Raw genomic sequence first — 18,761 nt, forward strand, 5'->3', positions numbered from 1 at the left:
ATTTTTATTCCTAACCCTCTATTACAATTATTTTATATTAAGAGAGCCAAAAAAGGAGGATTTTGGACAATGAACTAGGACCCTTTATTTTGAGCAGATTTTTAGAAACTGGATTAAAATCCCTGAATATTCCGTTTTTTATAGATCTAAAACAATGTTTATTTTAGCTATTTTTTTAAATATATTTTTAGATTTAACCAAATGATTTTTGAACTAAAAACACAGAAAAAAATGGATTAAAAAATGACAATGATTGATTTAAAAGGGGGAAAAATCAGGAAATTTAATATACATCTATACTCTTCATTTTAATTTGATACTATAACAGAAAGTTGGCACTCATGATTGACTTTCCCGGGCCGCACAAAAGGATCCGGCGGGCCAGATTTGGCCCACGGGCCGGCACTTTGACACATGTGCTCTAAAAGCTTTACTGCAGCTACAGCTGCGACAAAAAGCATCAATAATAAGCTCATAAAGTTGAAAAATTATTTAGGAATATAGCCACATTTTACTCACCAAAAATGAGTGCGTTAGTGGGGTCTGTCGTCTGTCGTCTGTCTCGTCCACCGTAACAGAGACAAAGTGTGCTTTCTGATCTCTTCAGCAATGGCAGTGATGTGCTCCTTTGTTTGGGTTTTGCCCACCGTCCCACTCAACACTTGATTAGTGGACAGGTGCTCATGTAAAACAGTGTAAGTTCCACATAGTTTCCTTTGTTTTTGGAACCAGCGCTTTCATGGTGTCCCTGAAATATGAAAGTTCCAGCTTGCCTCGTGTGCGGTCGATTGGTCGCCGGTCTTTTGGTCGCCGGTCTTTTGGTCGCCGGTCTTTTGGTCGCCGGTCTTTTGGTCGCCGGTCTTTTGGTCGCCGGTCTTGTGCGGTCGATTGGTCACCGGTCTTTTGGTCGCGGTCTTGTGCGGTCGATTGGTCGCCGGTCTTTTGGTCAAGTATGACAACAGGGCCTATGTCCGATTATTATTATTATTATTATTATTTTAGACCTCCTGGGACGTCCACCAATAGCGTTCGATGGGTTAAAATTGAAGTTAGGCCACCGTCGCCCTCCGTGTGACTGCGCATCACGATGGGCTGCCGTCGGCGGTGAGCGGCGTCCAATCCAGGGTGTCGAAAGTGACCGATGCAAAATGGAGCCGTGGACACAAAGAGTGGGCTAACTCCATTCTGCGCTCGGGTACCTGCCCGGGCAAGGCCGTCCTTCCGTCCGTCCTTCCGTCTGTCCGTCCACGTAAGATAAACAAGCATTACATAATTAGCAAAGGAGCGGACAATTAGCGGCTTTGGCCAAGAGCAGACAATCCCCCCTTTATGGCCGGCCGGGGCGACTGATATTTTGGATCGGAGACGTAAGCGCTGGCTTTCTTGAAAAGCGTCCAAATCTTTGAGATACGCCCGCCCGCCCGCCATCCATCCATCCATCCATCCAGCCAGCCATCAATGAACAGAGGAGCGATTCACGTCGCCCTTCATGCTCCACCTGACGCTCCATTTTCGGGTACACTTTGTCCCGTTGGCTGCCGTGACCCCCTTTTTCTCTCTCTTTTTTTCTCGTTTTCTCGTTTTCTCGCTCTCTCTCTCTCTCTCTTTGGCCATCCCCTCTTTTCAGGCCGCCGCAATTAGAGAGGCAACGTGGGATAAGAGGAATGTGTTAGCACGCTTTGTGAAGGTTGAGAGAAAGCCAAGCCAAGAAAAGAGAAATGAGAGGAGGACCTTCTTAACCCTTTCATGCACCAATGTCCATGTGGGCCGCTCCATTTTAGATATAATATTTAGATTTCTATTATTATAAATGGATTCAAAGAACTGGATTAAAAGCCCTGAATATTCAGTTTTTTTTTATAGATCTAAAACAATGTTTATTTTAGCTTTTTTCAATATATTTTTAGATTTAACAAAATCATTTTTGAACTAAAAACACAGAAAAAAATGGATTAAAAAATTACAATTATGGATTAAAAGAACTGGATTAAAAGCCCTGAATATTCCGTTTTTATAGATCTAAAACAATGTTTATTTTAGCTTTTTTTAAAAGATTTTTTAGATTTTATAAAATGATTTTTGAACTAAAAACACAAAAAAAAGGATAAAAAAATTAAAATTATGGATTAAAACAACTGAATTAAAAGCCCTGAATATTCCGTTTTTATAGATCTAAAACAATGTTTATTTTAGCTTTTTAAAAAATATTTTTTAGATTTTATAAAATGATTTTTGAACTAAAAACACAGAAAAATGGATTAAAAAATGACAATTATTGATTTAAAAGGGGCAAAATCAGGAAATTTAATATACATCTATACTCTTCATTTTAATTAGATCCTAAAACAGAAAGTCGGCACTCATGATTGACTTTCCCGGTCCGCACAAAATGATGCGGCGGGCCAGATTTGGCCCCCGGGCCACCACTTTGACACCTGTGATCTACAACAAGGGTGTCAGACTCGGGTTGGTTGGCGGGCCGCTTTAACGTCAACTTGATTTCACGGGGGCCGGACCATTTTAGATATAATATTTAGATTTATTTTTTATAAATGGATTAAAAGAACTACATTAAAAGCCCTGAATATTCCATTTTTTATAGATCTAAAACAATGTTCATTTGAGCTTTTTTTAAATATATTTTTAGATTTAACAAAATGGTGTCAATTTTTTTTTTTTTTTTTTTAGCGCGCTCACCTGAGTAGGCATTTCGTCCCCACGTTGCCCCGGCGACCCCGCCGACCCCGGCGTGGTGACACCATGATGAATGCCCTGGGAGAGTCAATTAGGGACGCCACCTGCATAATGTTAACGTTGGAAAGTCAGAAAGCTTAAACGTTGCAAGATGCCGACCTCCCGCCTGCAAGCGAGTGGCGCGAGTGGCGCGTTGGGTGCTAATTCGATTTTTTGGGGGGGGAGTGCTCCTTCCTTCGTGTCTCGTTTTTTTTGTTTTTGTCTTTCCATCGCCTCTAAAAAGGCTGCAAATGTGACGAGCAAACGCCATCAGATGTCTATTATCGTCAATTTCTGCCGATTTGAGGTCCCGTTCTATACATTCTGGACGATTTTACGGCATTTCGGGGTATGACATTTGAAAGAGGGGCCCCAGTCAAGAAAAAAAACTAAACAGCCAAGCCACACACGCGGCGGCGGCGGCGGCGTCTTGGTTTGGTTTTCAGCGTGACCCTTTTGTTTTGCACTTAAAGGAAATGATAGTGCGGTGAGCACACTTCCTGTTCTCTGGAGATTTTGGGGCCGCCGGTCTCGTCCCGTCATGTCAGACGGAGACACCGGAAGCCTCAAAAATGCGCCTTCTTGGAGCCGCCGCCGCCGCCGCCGCCGCCGCCGCCGCCGCCTCCCAAAATATCTCCCCGGTGGCTTTGGTGCATCATTCTTCTACTTTTGTTTTTCAACAAATCAAAGGAGCGGACTTGTTTTGTCACCAATCATTTGCGTTCCGTCCAATTTTGACCGGATTCTTGCGCAACGTAGGGCGGCGCAGAGTGGGCTAACTCCATTTTGGGCCTTCGGGCGGCCACCGACGGCGCCGGGCGTCCAATCCCTTCTAACCGGGGGTGCTCTAACGTCACATTTAACCGTCGACGGTGTGAAATAATCTTAAAAGTAATCAAAGAATGTTTCCATCTATGACATCTCCGTTCCAAGATGGCGCCGTTCGCGCGGGAGCCAGTGGGAGTAGCTCTGTACACTTATGTTTTTCGTGTTTTACAGCCCTTCTATCTTTTTTTTAATTACATTTTAATAATTCTTAATACATCCATTTTTACTTTACTTTGTACTTTATACTTTAATGTTTTTACAACTTTCCTTGTTCTGTTAGCCTGGCTTCTGTCGGCTACAGTGCCGGCCGGGAGGAGAGGCAACACTTCTGACCAACCATTCCATCGTGGGATAAGATGGAAGAGCTGTCGGCGCTTACCAGCAACGGAGTCGAGGAGTTCTACTCTGCTACTGTTGTCTTCAGCTCCAGACTACTGAGGAAGTGTGCGGATAAGCTTGGAAGAGTGACTCTGCATATTCTCTACCTCGATCACAGTCTACAGAAGTTCCCCATCTTGTGGAAGACTTCCTGTGTGTGCTTCCAGTTTTTGTCCAACTTTACGTCTTTTTGAGTCTATCCGTTTTTGTGTTTTTGCTGCTTTTCTGTCTTAATGATTTGATGATTCTTAATGATCCCATAGACTTTGATTTTCTTTGTACTTTGTGCTTTTTGCTTTTGCTTTGTTGTTCTGCAGCCTTTGACTGTACTGTCTAACTTCAAACTATCCCTTTTCTTGCTACTTTCACAATGAAATTTCCCGAATACGGGATGAGTAAAGTTATCCAATCACCTTCAATCCGTGTCATGGCCATGTCATAGAGACCTTCCATGCATATCACAACTATCGGTGTCAAAACCATGCATCTTTGTAATAGGGTATGTCCTTTGTTTATATGGAGCCTTTAACATCATCAGTGTCACCACATCATTGGCGGCACTGTCCTGCTGCATCTTTGTCACGAAATCTTGCCCTAAGTTAAATAGTTGCTGTAGAACAGGTGTCTCAAACCGATTCCGCCTTTGGGCCGCAGTGGGTCCTGGTTTTTGTTCCAACCGATCCAGTGCTGACATTTTAACCAATCAGGTGTCTTCTAAAATAAGTAGCACCTGGCTGCAATCAACTGATGAACTGATTACACTTGCAAAAGGTATCCTCTTGTTGACTTGGAATGAAAACCTGCACCCACTGCGGCCCTTTGAGGACCAATTTGAGACCCCTGCTGTAAAAGGAGAGTCATCGGACCCTCCTTCTGCAGAAGCTTCAAAATCTCACTCATCTGTCTTGGCGTGCTTTACTCGTGTTCGACCTTGTGAATGTTCATAGCGGACCGGATATTTTGGTGCCGAAACCCGGCATTCAAGAGACGGCGATGGGCGTCACGTGCAGTCGAGCGCTGCGAGTTGCTCTTCAAAGATGGCGTTCCCGACACAAAGAGCGAGCGGCTCAAATCCCTTCCCGTCATTCCGCGTCGTCGACGGCGACGGAAGGATAGCAGCGGAACCCACCTTCCCCGGGGACGGAGGCCGCTTCTACGAGTCCGACAAAGCAGACGGAATTCCCCGGGAAGTCTGGACAAATTTGTCTCCCTTCTTCGAAAACAGACAGATTATTTTTTTTGACCGGTTGGAGGAAAGAAAAAAAAGGAAAAACAGCCGTTTAAAAAAAACAAGTGGGAAATGAATGAAAGGGAGGAAAAGAGGAAAGAGGAAAAGGGCCAAAAGAGGGAAGGGAACGAACCCCGCGACCTCCGGCGAGGTGGCGGCGGGGGCCGCCGAAATGGAGCTTATCTTGTTTTTGTCTTTTTGTGGGGAAGATAACCAGAATGCTCGTCTGCACACAGAGGAACCACCACCTCACCCTCTCTCCCTCACCCTCTCTCCCTCTCTCTCTCGTTCGCTCCTAAAATTCTTCAAGCGCCACTAATGTTTCTTTCACTTTTTGTTGTTGCCATTTTACCGGGTTTGCACCCCAATTTTGGCCTCACAAGAGCTCAGAATTCCATTTTTGTCAAGCTCCTTTAGTCCAAACTGCTCTACTGGGAGGGGCCAGTGAGTTCCAGGTCACTTCCTGTTTAACTTTGGGCATTTCTGGGTCATTTCCTGTTGATTTGGGCTTGCTTCCTGTTTATTTTGCTCATGTGCTATTGAATGGGAGGCATTTTTATGCCACTTTCTTTTTCTTTTTGGATATTCCTTTTCTCTTCCTGTTCATTTCAACTTACTTTCTATTTATTTTGGACCCTTCCTGTTGATTTGGCAGTATTTACGCTTGATTTTGGGCTATTTTGCCATCACTTTCTGTTCATTTGGAGTCATTTCTGGGTACTTCATGTGGCTCACATCCTGTTTTTTTCTGGGCATTTCTCAGTCACTTCCTGTTCATTTTTGGGCCCTTCTTCGTGACTTCCTGCCGATTTAATGTCATTCCCGGTTATTTTGTGTCCGTTTTGGTCGCTTGCGGTGGATCCGGGGTCATTTTCAGGTTTTTGGTCACTTTATGGGACCTTTTAGGGGTGCCGTTGCCAGTGGGCGGGGCCAACGGCAAAGCGGCAGGCCGAGGCTCCTCGCCAAAACGCTCGCTCGCTCGCTCGCTCGCACATTGTCCGGGCCTGGCGGCATTTGCGGAGAAGCTCCCGACGACCGTAGTCAAGCGCGAGAATGAAATTGACAGCGGCGGGCTGAAAAGATGGCAGACAGTGTGCAGACAATGGCCAAAATGGCAGCCGTGCAATGGCCTTCTTGAGCAAATATTTGGACTCCTCCGTGTGTGGGCAAAAGTAAAAAAAAAAAAAGCATTCAAGTACAAAAAAATAAAAAAAGAAGGCCAGGGGGTAACCACCTCTTCCCCATGAAAAATTGTCTATTTACATACGTGTATAGTATATAGCATATATACATATACACATACATATATACACATACATATATACGCATACACACACATACATATATACACATACATATACATATATATATGTATATATATGTATACATATATGTATACACATATATATGTATATATATATATATATATATATATATATATATATATATATATATATATATATATATATAAATATATATATATATATATAAATGGAGTTAGTCCACTCTTGCGCTTTGCATCTAAATTTGGGGATAGTCAGCAAAATATTCAATAATATTTTATTCTTTTTTTTTCCATCATCTTTTTTTAGATGATTTTTAGGACATGGCCACAATGAAAGAGTCCTTCATTTTTAAGGCCAAGGAAAATCCATCCAAGTTGACGTTTTGACGGCGCCAATCAAAAGTGCAACGTCTCTTTGCTTTGATAAAGATTCCATTTCCTCCCAATTGGACTTTTACAGGACGGACGGTCGTTGGGTCGCCGGTTTGTGGCATTTGCCCGTCAAAGCAAACAAAAAAGACAGTAAAACAAGCCCGCGCGCTCGTCAAACTTTATTAATAAAGATGTTGTTCTCTGGCGACTTTGGCCAATCAAAACATTCCACAGTTGTTTTGGGACATTTGGCAGCAAAGCCGCTTGGAACGCCGACAGTGAAAGAAAGATTGGGGGGAAGAAAAAAAAAACATACACGGAGATAAAAGAAAAAAACATACACAGAGACGGACACATAGTAGATGCACTCCAACCAAAATCATCCAAAATATGCCTTAATCTGACTTGAAAATGCCCCGTCATGGACGGTACCCGGTCGATTGGTCGCCGGTCTTTTGGTCACGCTCTTTAGGTCGCCCGGAAGTTTGGTCGCCGGTCTTTTGGTCGCGGTCTTGTGCGGTCGATTGGTCGCCGGTCGATTGGTCGCCGGTCGATTGGTCGCCGGTCGATTGGTCGCCGGTCTTTTTGGTCGCCGGTCTTTTTTGTCGCCGGTCTTTTGGTCGCCATCTGTGAATTTGCTTTTTAATAAATTGACAGTAGATGGCAGCAGCAGATTATTTGGGTGACCAAACCGCGACCAAATGACCGGCGACAAAAAAGACCGGCGACCAAACTTCCGGGTGACCTAAAGACCGCGACCAATTGACCGCACAAGACCGCGACCAAAAGACCGGCGACCAATTGACCGCACAAGACCGCGACCAAAAGACCGGCGACCAATCGACTGCACAAGACCGCGACCAAAAGACCGGCAACAAAAAAGACCGGCGACCAATCGACTGCACAAGACCGCGACCAAAAGACTGGCGATTTAAAAGACCGGCGACCAATCGACCGCACAAGACCGCGACCAAAAGACTGGCGATTTAAAAGACCGGCGACCAATCGGCCGCACAAGACCGCGACCAAAAGACTGGCGATTTAAAAGACCGGCGACCAATCGACCGCACAAGACCGCGACCAAAAGACTGGCGATTTAAAAGACCGGCGACCAATCGACCGCGACCAAAAGACTGGCGATTTAAAAGACCGGCGACCAATCGACCGCACAAGACCGCGACCAAAAGACCGGCGACCAATCGACCGCACACGGCCATGGATGGAAAGACAACGCAAATGGCGCAAAATCAGCAGAAAAAGACCTGAAGGTGTCCCACTTTCAACAGGAAGTGACTTGAAAAGGCCCCCTGGTGCACAGGAATTGACCCAAATCCACCAGAGTCAACCACAAATGACCTCAAATCAACAAGAAGTCGGCGAGCTCGTCGGCTACGCTGGCAATTAGCGTCGAAGCAAATCAGCGAGAAAAGCCAGGCGGCCTGGGATTTGCACCTTGGCTGTTTTTCCCCCAATTGCCCGTGTCCAGCTGCTAGCGCGCACGCTAACGCCATCCGGGCGCGTTCCTTTTGTTGTTTGGGAGACGGTGTTAGCGGGAAGCCCGGCCGGCGCTCACCGAGCTAACCCCGCCGTGTTTTTCTCTTCTCTCTGCTTACCGCAGCTGCCGAGTTAACTCGTTGGCCGCTGTTACAAACCAAGTCAAAGCAATTCAAGAGTCCCTTGTAGATCTTCATTGCCAACTCAGATCAACAGTCTCGGCCTGGAAAATGGTGTCCTGTTCGCTCAATAGTCCTGAAAACAATGAACTGGCCTCGAAAGCAGCTGTGGGGGGGGGGGGGGGGGAAGTGTCCTTGATCTTACTCGGTCCCAACATAAAGCACAAATTAATTTATAGCTTCATTCCCTATTAAAATGCTTCATGAACATATAGTAACATCCCAGAATAAACCCAACGGTGGCTGACGTCACCAATTTAGCGGCTAACGCTAACCCCGGAAACAACGGATACAACTAAAACGCGGGCCACCGCAGTCACCAAGCTTAACATAAGAGTCCGCGAGTGTGGATTTGTGGCTTTTGGCTAAAGTCCCGCCCCCCCTTGCTTTGCCCTCCCCCCACTATTCTAGGGTTCCATTCCAGGCCATTCTAGTGCACCAAAGATCTGCCTTCAATGGAGTGATTTTAGCGTGGTACTGATAGTATTTGCGCAACACTCCTTCCAAACAGTCCCTCGGACCCCCCCATTCTAGTTTGGGCCGGCGTTCAGCTGGCCAGAGAACGGCGGGACACGGACACTGCGGCGGGTTCGTCCCCGAGCCCACGCGTACAAAAACAATATATCACATAACGTACAGTATATAACAGGTCCAGACGCCGAGACCGCCATAGAACCCCCCGAAAAAACCTCCCCTTCCTGACTGGGCGGCGGGTCGCCAAGAGATCAAATTCCTCAGCCAAGGAGAACAACACGCTGTCCTGACACAACCTGTAGCGCCGATCCCTAGCGGCATCGTTAATAGCGCGGCAAAAAAAAAGGTGCAGACGGAGCGTTTTTGGAGGTTAGCGCTGTCGCCAATTTTCTTAGCGATACCCAAGATTGAAATTGGATTGGATCACTTTTATTCATCCCGTATTCGGGAAATTTCATTGTGACATTAGCGAGAAAAGGCATAGTTATAAGTTAGACAGTACAGTCAAAGGCCGCAGAACAACAAAGCACAAAGTACGTAAGTAAAGTACAAAGCAAATCAAAGTCAATGGGATCATTAAGAATCACCGAATCATTAAGACAGAAAAATAGCAAAAACACAAAACGAGCTACGAGTTTCGGTAGCAAAAACGGATAGACTCAAAGAGACGTAAAGTTGGACAAAAATAAGCGGTTTATCGCTCGTAGACGTCCGACAGACGGCCGTCGGTCGCGGTACTCGGACGTTTGTTCGCCGGACGTTTGGTCGCCGGACGTTTGGTCGCCCGGACGTTTGGTCAGCGGCGGTCGGTGCATTTTCTCGTAGCGCCTTCAACGTATCAATCCAACCCTCAAAAACTATTTTATGGCTATAAAACCTCTACTGCAGCTAGAGCTGCGACACATAAAATAAAGAAAGATAAATAATCAATAAATCAATGCACAAAAATGGGGTAAAATCCACTTCCTAGCAGCATTTCATGATTAAATACAAATACTGGAGCTTTGCACACATTACAACCAGGCCAGGGGGGCGATTTTCCCGGGAAAAGACAGCGATGAGCGTCAATGGCGTACGGGCAAACATTGCCCGAAAGTGGGGTAAAATCCACTTCTTAGCAGCATTTAATGATTAAATACAAATACTGGAGCTTTTCAGACATTACAATGGCAATGACGTATCCCTACGCCTGCGACAATGCATTGTGGTGTTGCCAACTCGAAATCTGATTGTTTAAAGCAACAGTCTTATCGACTCTTGTTTAATGCAGCAGAGCCTGCAGAAGTGATTGTGAAGGCTTTGAGGCAGATTTGTGACCCTGGCAACAAATACTGGCTGAAATGTGATTGGTTAAATGCTTCAATATGAAAACACACCTCTGGAAGCAGTGCAAACAGGGGGGAAAGCAATGAAAGGAAGCTAACAGACCATTTGGAATAATAAGTATTGATGGACAAAATATAATATCTGATTCAGATATTTCTTGGGCCAGCAGAGAAGGCCTTGAAGGCCCTGACGGTCCGCCACTGACAGAAAGTCCATTTGAAGTCAGCCAATTCCAAAAGTGGGAGGAGCGGCGATGGCGGCGAACGCTCATCTTTCAACGCCTGTGACAAACGGGAGAAGCGGGGGGGTGCAAACTCGGGCCCCTTTGCGGCACGCCGAGCCGTGTCATAGGTCGAATTCCTGAGAACGCGGCGCGAGTAGGCCGGGTGGGCCGGCGGATTGCTGACTAATGGTCGCCGCTTGGCTAACGCGGCTAGCAAAGCCAAGGCGACTCCAAATCGCCGGGATTTACAATTTCAATTGCAAAATTGTAGAAACAGTCGTTTCTACAGCCGTATATGGCCCGCGGGCCGAGGTTGAAAAACTTGTACACACACGATCCGGGGGCGGGGCGAGCGCGCCAATCCCGTTTCGGCGAAACCGCCGTTCGGCCGAATGACCGTTCGGCGGAACGTCCATTGGGCGACCTGTCCGTCTGTCAATCGTCCGTCTGCGAAACGTCTTTAGGCGAATCATCCGGCCGGCCACGAGTTTGATCCTTTTTTGAAAACGGAAATACATTATTGCTCCAAAAATGGCGTCCTTCCAGAGAGAGGGGGTAAAAAAAAGGCGAGCGCAATGGAGGAGGGGAACCGTCCCATCCCATCTCGTCATGACCGAAGAAAAAACCCAAAAACCAAAGGGGGGGGCGGCGGCTAAATCCTCCATGGCGGCGGCGGCGTCCGTTTGATTCCGGCGGTTTGATCTTCCTTTCATTCTTATCAATAGCACCTTTGCATCAATTACCCAACAAAAACATCCTTCAGAGCAAAGAGGAAAGAAAAGGGGGCGGGGGACCAAGAGGGGGGTCCCGGAGAGGGGCCCCCGGGGGGCTGACGGGGGGGCGCTCGAGTGCGGGAGACAACATTCCAGGCCTTTGTCGTCCCTGGGAATTTCTTTCCCATCCGCGTCTTAAGCCACTGGAGAATGTCTTATCGCAGGGGTAGGGAACCTATGGCTCGGGAGCCACATATGGCTCTTTTGATGGGTGCATATGGCTCTTTACTAACCTGTGAGCTAAAATATGGAAATCGCTGTTGACAGAACTGAGATATTACATTTAGAACTGCTTTAATCTGCATTTTTTTTGCTTTAATCTTCATTTTTTTGCTTTAATCTTCATTTTTTGTGCTTTAATCTTCATTTTTTGTGCTTTAATCCTCATTTTTTTGCTTTAATCTTCATTTTTTTGCTTTAATCTTCATTTGTTGCTTTAATCTTCATTTTTTTGCTTTAATCTTCATTTTTTGCTTTAATCTTCATTTTTTGCTTTAATCTTCATTTTTTTGCCATTAATCTTCATTTTTTTTTGCTTTAATCTTCATTTTTTTTGCTTTAATCTTCATTTTTTTGCTTTAATCTTCAATTTTTTGCTTTAATCTTCATTTTTTTTGTTTTAATCTTCATTTTTTTGCTTTAATCTTCATTTTTTTGCTTTAATCTTCATTTTTTTGCTTTAATCTTCATTTTTTTTGCTTGGGGAACCTATGGCTCGGGAGCCACATATGGCTCTTTTGATGGGTGCATATGGCTCTCCGCTAACCCGTGGGGTAAAATATAGAAACGATGGAATTATTTTTTTCATTATACTCTTCTGCATGGATTTTCTCATTGATACTCATTGATTAGCAACGACGTAACAATGTTGTCAAAAGAATTCAGAGACTTTTTGTGCTTTAAAAGTGGTGAAATGACTAAAAAAGGCACACATTTTCATGTATGTTGACTTTTAAATTTGGGGGCCACGCTCTCAAGGATTAATATTTAAAAAATCTGAATTGTTTATGGCTCTTTCCATCAAAAAGGTTCCCGACCCCCGTCTTATCGTGATCGACAAAATGGACGCCGCGCCCACGGACGAGGCCTTTTCCCGTCCGTCGGGCCGTCAGATGAAAGGCGCTTTTTCTCCCCGCGTTCCTTGAATGCCACGTGCTTTGTTTGCCTCCATGCGTGTGATCTCTTCTCATCCGTCTTTGCCGGGAGGCCCCGGGCGGCCGGGGGGTCGCGTGGGGTCAGGGGGCTAAGCTAGGCCACCCGCTCGCTGGCCGGCCCACCAAGTAGCCCGCCGCCAGCCCGCCACCTCCCGATAAAAGCCAGGCCGGCGATGATGTTTGCTTCACGGCCGCAACGCTGTGGTTATTTTTTGACGCGGAGACGGGACGGGCGCCGGCCTGCCGACGCAAAGGCCGTGTGCCTGGACTTTTATTGTTTTTTTGTTGGAGAACTTGTTAAGAAGACCCTGACTGACGTACGTAGCTTCTTAAAGGGACAACGCATGTACATACAAACCCTTCTACACTCACATGTGGGCTCAGTGAAACTGCTCATGGCCATTGTTGGCTTTTATTCATGCGCAGAGCGTGTTGTTTTACCTTGTTTTGTCGCCGGTCTTTTGGTCGTCGGTCTTTTGGTCGTCGGCCTTTTGGTCGCCTGGAAGATAAGTGATAATTACCATTTAAATCATTGCTCAAATTCCCTAAATACAAACTGCGAATGACTATTTAGTCATACTTAATGCCCTAGTCGAACGATTCAAGTTGTATTCCCGTGCAACGCTCACCACTCTCTGACGCACATCAAGCTTCGTTATTATTGCCACTTTGGTTTCAAATGAAACGGCTTGCCTCTTCCTTGCACCTCCCTCACGAGAAGCCTTTCGCTTTTCACCAACCATATTGAATAATGGATGCACGAGATATTTAATGATACAAATGTTCTTTGCGCACTGGAGATACGTTCACGCACTTCCGCACTGCAACGAAGTGGGCAGAAGAAGGTAGATGCTGGGTGAGCTGAGCTCTCACAGCGCCAGGCGTCGTCGGTATTAGCGGCGGAAAGAAGCACTACTCGGAAAAAAGGCACGCAATACAAAATCGAACTGACGAACATTTTTCCACATAAACGCAATTTGCAGACATGTTCGTATGTACCGTTGTTCGTAAGTCGAATGTTCATAACTAGGGGAGCGTCTGTATAAAGCGCACTGGATTATAAGGCGCCCTGTCTATTTTGGAAAAAAATTCTGACTTTTATGTGCACCTTATAGTCGTGAAAATACGGTACTTTTTTACACTTTTCCATTTTTTTAAGTGGCACGAGGTTGACCTTCTGTGGCCTTTCTCCTCGCCACGCGTCCTATTTTGGTTCCCGCCAACGGAGGACTTCCTGTCAGCGCGACAGCACATCTGATCGGCCGAGTCAGCAACGTTTGGGCGAGAATTTCCTCAAAGCGCCGAGCCACGGAGGAGTCCGCCTCGGAAAGTGCTTTCGCTTCCGCAAATGTCGAGCGAGCCGTCCGACGCGGCGCTTTTCCGACGGTGGGATGACTCAAGAGTCCGGCCCCGTTTTAGCCACGTGAACTTTGGCCTAAAAAAGGCTTCACGTGCGACTGGATTTGGCCAGATGATTTCGATTTGAACAGTGAAAATCACATCGATTGCGCACACGGCGTTCCGTTTGTTTGACTCGCTCCTCTACCTGAAACTCGGCCTAAAACGTCCCCCCCCCCCCGAACGACCCCCGGACGAATCCGTTCGGACGGGGAGGGGCCGACGAGCGAGTGTTGCGCAACGTTACGTCAAAGGGATTGGGAGAGCTTTTCTATTTCAAAAGTGGTGAAATGAGTCAAAAAAAGGCCCACCTTTTTATTTGGAACTGTGAGCAGCGCTCCACGGAATAACATTTAAAAATAGGAAGACTTTGTGGTTCTCTCTCCGTCCAAAACTTTCCCTATTTGGCTATTTACGTATGCCACGTTGCAGTCACTATGAAAAACACTTTTTATTTCTGAGTTTAGCTGCCGTGTGCATCATTCGGTCCATTGGAGCGCCCTTAGCTCTATATTAGCTAGAACGGAGTACAAGGCCGACATATAGTGTCGAGCACGTGCACTTTTTGTACGGATTTTCGTATGTAAACGTACGGAGCGGCTTAACTTCAAACTGTCCAAAGCATATGTGTCAAAGTGGCGGCCCGGGGGGCCAAATCTGGCCCGCCGCATCATTTTGTGTGGCCCGGGAAAGTCAATTATGAGTGCTGACTTTCTGTTTTAGGATCAAATTAAAATGAAGAGTATAGATGTAGATTAAATTTCCTGATTTCCCCCCTTTTAAATCAATAATTGTCCATTTTTAATCCATTTTTTCTGTGTTTTTAGTGCAAAAATCATTTTGTAAAATCTAAAAATATATTTAAAATAAGCTCAATTAATCATTGTTTTAGATCTATAAAAACCGGATTATTCAGGGCTTTTAATCCAGTTATTTTAATCCATTTATTAAAAAACAAATCTAAATATTATATCGATAAAAGGCTCCCCCCGTCTCTGTCCGTGGTCCTGACAGAGATGGACGCCCAGCTTTTTTTTAAAAAACGGGCGCCGCGCGACACGTCGACGGAGGCGCTTGGCGTCCGTCCGCTCGCGGGTTTAGTTCCCGTCTGGCCGGACCTTGAGCCAAAGAAGACTTTGCCCCGACAAACACGTGCCGCCGATCGAGCGCCAACGAAAGGAACATCCGGGTAAAGGTTTTGCGGAGGGCGACCGCTCTCTTCGCGGAAGACCGCGGCTCGTCCTCCGCGAGGTTTCGTAACGGCCGAGCACCCGCCCGCCCACCGCCGCCGCCGTGTCAATGATCTCGGCGGCCCAGCGCTTATCGCCTCAGCCAACAGATCTTATCGCCGCTCCGGTCAATCAGTGACCAGGACTCGCTAAGCTAACGTTACAATTGCCGTTGGCGGACGGAACGTTACGTCATTGGCGGCCCAAAAAATCCACTTGGGAGCGGATTGGGATCATTCTCACAGGATTTTCAGACTAGATACATTTCCACGTTACTCAATGTGTAGACAAAAGTGGAGCGTTTGACCTTTTGGGGCCAAAACTGGGTCTTCGGAATAAACCGACGTGACGCGTTGGACATCATTGGGCGTACAGACGCTCCCCTACTTACGAACATTCGAGTTACGAACAACGGTACATACGAACATGTCTGCAAATTGCGTTTATGTCGGAAAATGTTGGTAAATTGGATTTTGTATTGCGCGCCTTTTTCCGAGTAGTGCTTCTTTCCGCCGCTAATACCGACGACGCCTAGCGCTGTGAGAGCTCAGCTCACCTAGCATCCACCTTCCTCTGCCCAGTTCGTTGCAATGCAGAAGTGCGTGAACGTATCTCCAGTGCGCAAAGAACATTTTTATCATTAAATATCTCGTGCATCCATTATTCAATATGGTTGGTGAAAAGCGAAAGGCTTCTAGTGAGCGTGGTAGTGCAAGGAAGAGGCAAGCCATTTCATTTGAAATGAGTGGCAATAATAACGAAGCTTGATGCGTGTGAGAAAGTGGTGAGCGTTGCACAGGAATACAACTTGAATCGTTCGACCGTCGGTACCATTTCTAAACAGAAAGATCGAGCAGCAGTACCCAAATATTGAACGTTGCACAAAGTTTGCAAATCAATTGAATGATGCCATACAGTGCTACCGCATCATTTATGATGAAAAAAAAGAAGAAAACTGCAATCGTCATCAGATAGCTTCTTTCGGCCACTTTCTAGTAAATCTCTCTCTCTCTAATGTATGTATACAGTACTGTATGTATTCTCTCCATTTTATTAAATATTTTTTTCAGTACAAACCAATGCGTGTTACTTATACCAGCCTTAAACATACAAATGCACTTATATGAACCTTCAATATACTTATATAGGCCTTAAACATAAATTATAATACAAAATATAGCACTGAGCAACTTACGAACAAATTCAACTTATGAACAATAGCTCGGAACCTAACTCGTTCGTAAGTAGGGGAGCGTCTGTATTGGCAAATATCAGCCTTTTGCTTCCCTTTTGACCCCAAAACCTCCCATTAAATTTCACGGGCGCCTTTTTGACACGGCCTACTCTCAGCCTTTCCGTTTTGGGTTTTGTTTCCTTCGGCACATTTGATTGAAACGGCGAAACGGCTGGACAGGACGAGGCCGCGACTGACATTTCCCTCAATTGGGGAATGGCTCCTGGTTCCTCTTGGTCAATTCCTGCTGACTTTGGGGGCATTTTGCTCAATTCTTGGCTGTTTTGGTCATTTCTGCTTACTTCCCGTCCATTTTGGGGCAGTGGTAGGCAATAATCCCTCTAATTTTTAGTTTGTCTGGGCAGAAAGACAACCTCCCTGAGCACACTGAGTACCGGTGTGAGCAACATCATCATTGCCCCCTATGGGCACACACCAGTATCACACCTGCCATAAGCAGGTGCATGTCTACTACACATAAATTATCTAGTAATAATAAAATGTAATGATTAATATCTATGAATGGGCGTTCCGGCGGATGAGTGGTTCACGCGTCGGCCTCACAGCTCTGGGGTCCTGGGTTCAAATCCAGGTCGTTCCACCTGTGTCGAATTTGCATATTCTCCCTGGGCCTGCGTGAGTTTTCTCTGAGTACTCCACACACACACAGCAGATTTAGACAGTTCTCACCCGATTTCACCGCTTGTTCTTCTATTTGCACAGTAAAGTAAAAAGGAATGTATTAAGAAATATTAAAATGTAATTCAAAAAAAGATAGAAGGGCTATAAAACACGAAAAACATAAGAGTGGACAGAGCTACCGCCGCGTGAACGGCGCCATCATGGGGGAAAAAAATTTGGATTTTATTTTGAGCGCGCAGAGAAGACGAGAGTAGCGCGCAATTGCGCACGCGCAAAGCTTAGAGGGAACATTGGTGGTAGGTCACTTCCTGTCATTTTTGGGGCAGTGGTGGGTCACTTCCTGTCATTTTTGGGGTCATTTATGGCTACTTTCATTGTTGTCATTTTCACGTGACTTTTTGTTTTATCCTCGGGTCTTTTTTTTGGAGTGGGGGGGTGACTTCCTAATCATTTGGCTGAGCGTTCTGGACGCAGGAAATGCGCGGGTAGCGTCCATCACGCGCACGGCGATAATGGCCACTTCCCAAGACCGGGCTCCCGTTGCAACTTCCTCTCCCGAGACGTTAACGAAGTAAGTGTGCTGGGAAGAGGAGAGGCGAGAAGAGGAGAAGAAAAGAAAAGAGGACTTAGAGGAGAGCACTCACCTCAAATGACATCTAAATATGGATGGCAGGAGATATCTCAAGTCCTCCCAGCAGACAAACAGGAAGTTACCCACTCCTTCTGACATCCTGCCTTCTGAGAGCTAAATGAGCGGCGACTGAAAAAAATAAAATTAAATGAAATTAATAAAGTTTTCCTTCTTTTTTTTTTTACCAGTAGGCGGGCAAAAGTTTGGGCAAATTTGCTCATTTTCAGAAAGCACAAATTGCCCCGCATAAACGGACGGACGGGTGAGGACCACGGGTGGGATAAACTAAGCCAGGGGTCGGGAACCTTTTTGACAAAGAGAGCCACAAACAATTTATATTTTCCAATGTTATTCCTTGTGAGCCATACTACCAATTCAAAAGTCAAAATTACATACATGTAAACGAGTGCCTTTTCAATTTTTTTTTTTGTAATTTCACCACTTTTAAAGTGGAAAAAAATGAATATTTTTTTTAAAAGATTCTTATGCTGTTGCTGGAATGCATCCTCTCATTGATGAGCAACAGCATAAGAATCTTTTTAAAAAATATTCATTTTTTTCCACTTTAAAAGTGGTGAAATTACCCCAAAGAATTGAAAAGGCACTCGTTTACATGTATGTATTTTGACTTTTAAATTGGTAGTATGGCTCCCAAGGAATAACATTGGAAAATATGAATTGTTTGTGGCTCTCTTGGTCAAAAAGGTTCCCCACCCCTGCCCCAAATCAACAGTAAGCGAGCAGAATACAAGGCAAGTCGCCATGAATGAGCCCAAATCAAAAGGAAGTGACCCGCAAATCAACAGGAAGTCAGCAGAAATGAGCCGAGACTCCAGCAAAATAGCCCAAAGTCAGTCAGCGGGGTTTGACAAAGAGAGTCGTGATTTCGGGCAAATATCAGTGAAGCGATCCCCGCTTTCCACTTCTCTCCACCAACACGTAACGTCTATGTACCATATTTTCACGACTATAAGGCGCACATAAAAGTCTTCAATTTTCTCCAAAATAGACAGGGCGCCTAATAATCCAGTGCGCTTTATATATGGACCAATACTAAAATTGTTATCACGATAAAATCAAATGAATCAGTTGATAGGGTACACCGACTCTGCTATTTTCCCATAGACAAAGTACGGCGCAGTGACTGCTGGGATATGTAGTAGTTCTTTTGTCAATACAC

General features: G+C 45.5%; 1 protein-coding gene across 5 annotated transcripts in view; it reads right to left on the reverse strand.

The window, feature by feature from the left end:
• The window catches only part of LOC144071835 (uncharacterized), a 28,552-nt gene extending 10,859 nt beyond the window's left edge, over positions 1 to 17,693 (reverse strand). For 2 of the 5 annotated variants that reach the window (XR_013299743.1, XM_077597270.1), the window contains exons 1-3: positions 17,595 to 17,687; positions 12,889 to 12,946; positions 2,698 to 2,798 (exon numbers count right to left, since the gene is read on the reverse strand). Coding sequence is in view for 1 of the 5 variants with exons in the window: in XM_077597270.1 (XP_077453396.1) it covers positions 2,698 to 2,798; positions 12,889 to 12,946; positions 17,595 to 17,680 (245 nt within the window). In the remaining 4 variants the exon portion in view is untranslated. The other 3 variants (XR_013299745.1, XR_013299746.1, XR_013299744.1) reach the window with 3 other exon arrangements.
• Positions 17,694 to 18,761: the final 1,068 nt, after the last annotated feature.

The sequence above is a fragment of the Stigmatopora argus genome, chromosome 3 (assembly GCF_051989625.1).
Source record: "Stigmatopora argus isolate UIUO_Sarg chromosome 3, RoL_Sarg_1.0, whole genome shotgun sequence".
NCBI lineage: Eukaryota > Metazoa > Chordata > Actinopteri > Syngnathiformes > Syngnathidae > Stigmatopora > Stigmatopora argus.